Below are 2,206 nucleotides of genomic sequence, written 5' to 3'. Positions count from 1 at the left end.
ATAAATTTTAAAATTACTTCTCTCTATTACACATCGATTACTTTTTCTCTCTCATTTCTCATTCTCAATTACTTTTCCCTCATACACATCTACTCAATTATAACGAAATATCAAGTTATTCTAAACTCTCAAACTCCAAAATTATTTTCAAAATATACAACCAAACAAACTAAAAAAAATTATAAACTCTCTCCCTATAGTTTTTTTTTTTAAAAATTTATCTCAAAACACAAACAAATCACACCCTTAATTTTCTAAGTTTTAAAAATAAATCAAGATATAATAACGTCAACTTTATAAACGCAACAAGTAATTTAATTAGTTAATGCAGAAATTTATTAAACGAAACAGAAAATAATTAAATTTCATTAAACTAAACCCAAAAATATCAATCCCAAAACAAAAAAAAAATCTCATTTACTTGAAGACAATCCAATAAACTGGTAAAAGACAAACCGAATAAAACAAAATAAAAAACTAATGAATCCACTACAGATAATGAGCAAAACAAACTCTAAAAAATATACAAACTCAATAACGCAATTGTAACCGATGATACGAAGAGTAGTGAAGAAGATAAAGCCGGTGCAGATGAATGAGGTGGTGCAACGTTCGCGGGACTACCGCCGGGAGTCAGAGACGGAGGAGACATTGTCGCCGGGGATGGAGTTGTGGGTGGTGATGACGCCGGTGCAGTAGTCGGTGCCGAAGTCGGAGAAGCTGACGGTGTTGTAGTCGGAGATGGCACCGGAGATGGAGAAGGTGATGACGTGGCCGGTGAAGGTGACACTGTTGGAGATGGAGACGGGGTTGACGGACTTGGCGACGGAGTTTGGACCAGCGGTGAAGGAGCTCCAGCGGACGGAGACGGAGGAGGAGAGGTGGTGGGTTTGTTTCTTATGGCTAAAACGACGACGATTAGCTTCTGACCATGATCACAGTTAGATTTGTTTCCGGAGATGAAGTAGAAGGGACCAGATCGATCGAGCTTGAACACAGAATTACCGTCCTCCATCTTCGTGATCGGATTTTGGGTATTGCAATTGTTGTAGTCTTGTTTGTTCACAACCAACACAGAGTCCGATCCGTTGTTATACTTGAACACTACCCAACAAACATCAAATTGGTTTTTAAACAAGACCTATCAATATCGGTCACAACATATATAGCAATATTCAAAAGTATTGAGCCATACATATGTAAACCCAATTTTTAATAAACAAATGCCTAACGAATGCTCTAAATCATTGTTACATTTTCATTTTTTAAAAAAAAAAAAATAAATAAATCAGATGTTTTCAAATTCAATAAGAGCATCTCTTGTTCATTTGACAATTGTAAACCAACCATATCAACTGTGAATCGACTCGCAAATTTCTTGAAATCGCGGATACACATGATCCAATTGATATATCCCGATGCGTCGATATTTAAAACATGATATATATATATAGATAGATAGATAGATGAAATGAAAATTATTATACTTACAGAGAGTGTCATTGACTTGAAACCTCATTCGGCCAGCCCAGTGATTGTAATTCTCAGAAGGGTTTGAGACCCACCCTTCTTTCCCACCCACGTTGAACTGATAAGCCTCTGACCAACCCATTAAGACCACCACTACCAACAGGCAAAGCGATCTCCGAGAACCCATATCTATATCTATATTACAGCGATGATGCAAACTAGTTTGATTTGATATGTCTCTCTGTATATATACAGAGACAGATAAAGTGAGAAAAGTAAAAGAAACGAAGCTTCAAGGAAAGGACCAGAACAGAGAGAGTTCCAAAAGGCAAGTTTGAAAACGATAGAGAAGGAAATGATATAGAGATGGGATGGGATGGGATTATATAGGGGGAGAGGGAGATCACCGTTTGTTGCAGAGAGGAAGCAATTTTGGAAATGGCGCTCTGCTTAATATGATCACATTAGTAATAAAAACAGAATCTTACGTTTTTATTTTTTTCTGGGCTATATTTGTCAATTTTCTTACGTGGCAAAATTTTATAGACTTAACGGATATAAAAATATTTAATACAATAAAGAGGCAACGTAGCTGCATGAGTTGGCAATTCCTTCACGAAAAATGCTAGAGGTCCCAAATTTTTTATCAAATAAATGATCAAATGTTTTACATGAGTGTGGAGCCCACAAAATTACGAACCCACACCCATATAAGACATTTGATCATTTATTTAGT

The 2,206-nt window shown here is 36.2% G+C and overlaps 1 protein-coding gene across 1 annotated transcript; it reads right to left on the bottom strand.

Moving 5' to 3' along the window:
- Positions 1–334: 334 nt before the first annotated feature.
- LOC114289677 (early nodulin-like protein 14) lies at positions 335–1,952 on the bottom strand. Its single transcript, XM_082884208.1, has 2 exons — positions 1,492–1,952; positions 335–1,104 (listed from the first exon to the last, which is right to left on the bottom strand). Exons 1-2 carry the CDS (start codon positions 1,655–1,657, stop codon positions 515–517), a joined length of 756 nt encoding a protein of 251 aa, XP_082740334.1. The 5' UTR covers positions 1,658–1,952; the 3' UTR covers positions 335–514.
- Between the last annotated feature and the right edge of the window lie 254 nt (positions 1,953–2,206).

The sequence above is a fragment of the Camellia sinensis genome, chromosome 8 (assembly GCF_055761805.1).
Source record: "Camellia sinensis isolate YWXY chromosome 8, ASM5576180v1, whole genome shotgun sequence".
Lineage (NCBI taxonomy): Eukaryota > Viridiplantae > Streptophyta > Magnoliopsida > Ericales > Theaceae > Camellia > Camellia sinensis.
The sequence above is the reverse complement of the archived record's forward strand: the minus strand, read 5'-3'. Positions and strand labels throughout refer to the sequence as shown.

What these genes read in the sequence shown, in the direction of transcription:
- LOC114289677 (XM_082884208.1), bottom strand. Translation starts at nt 1,657, where the DNA reads ATGGGTTCTCGGAGATCGCTTTGCCTGTTGGTAGTGGTGGTCTTAATG. An exon ending in TCAAGTCAATGACACTCTCT is followed by an intron (nt 1,105 to 1,491) that starts GTAAGTATAATA and finishes TTTGTTGGGTAG; the next exon opens with TGTTCAAGTATAACAACGGA.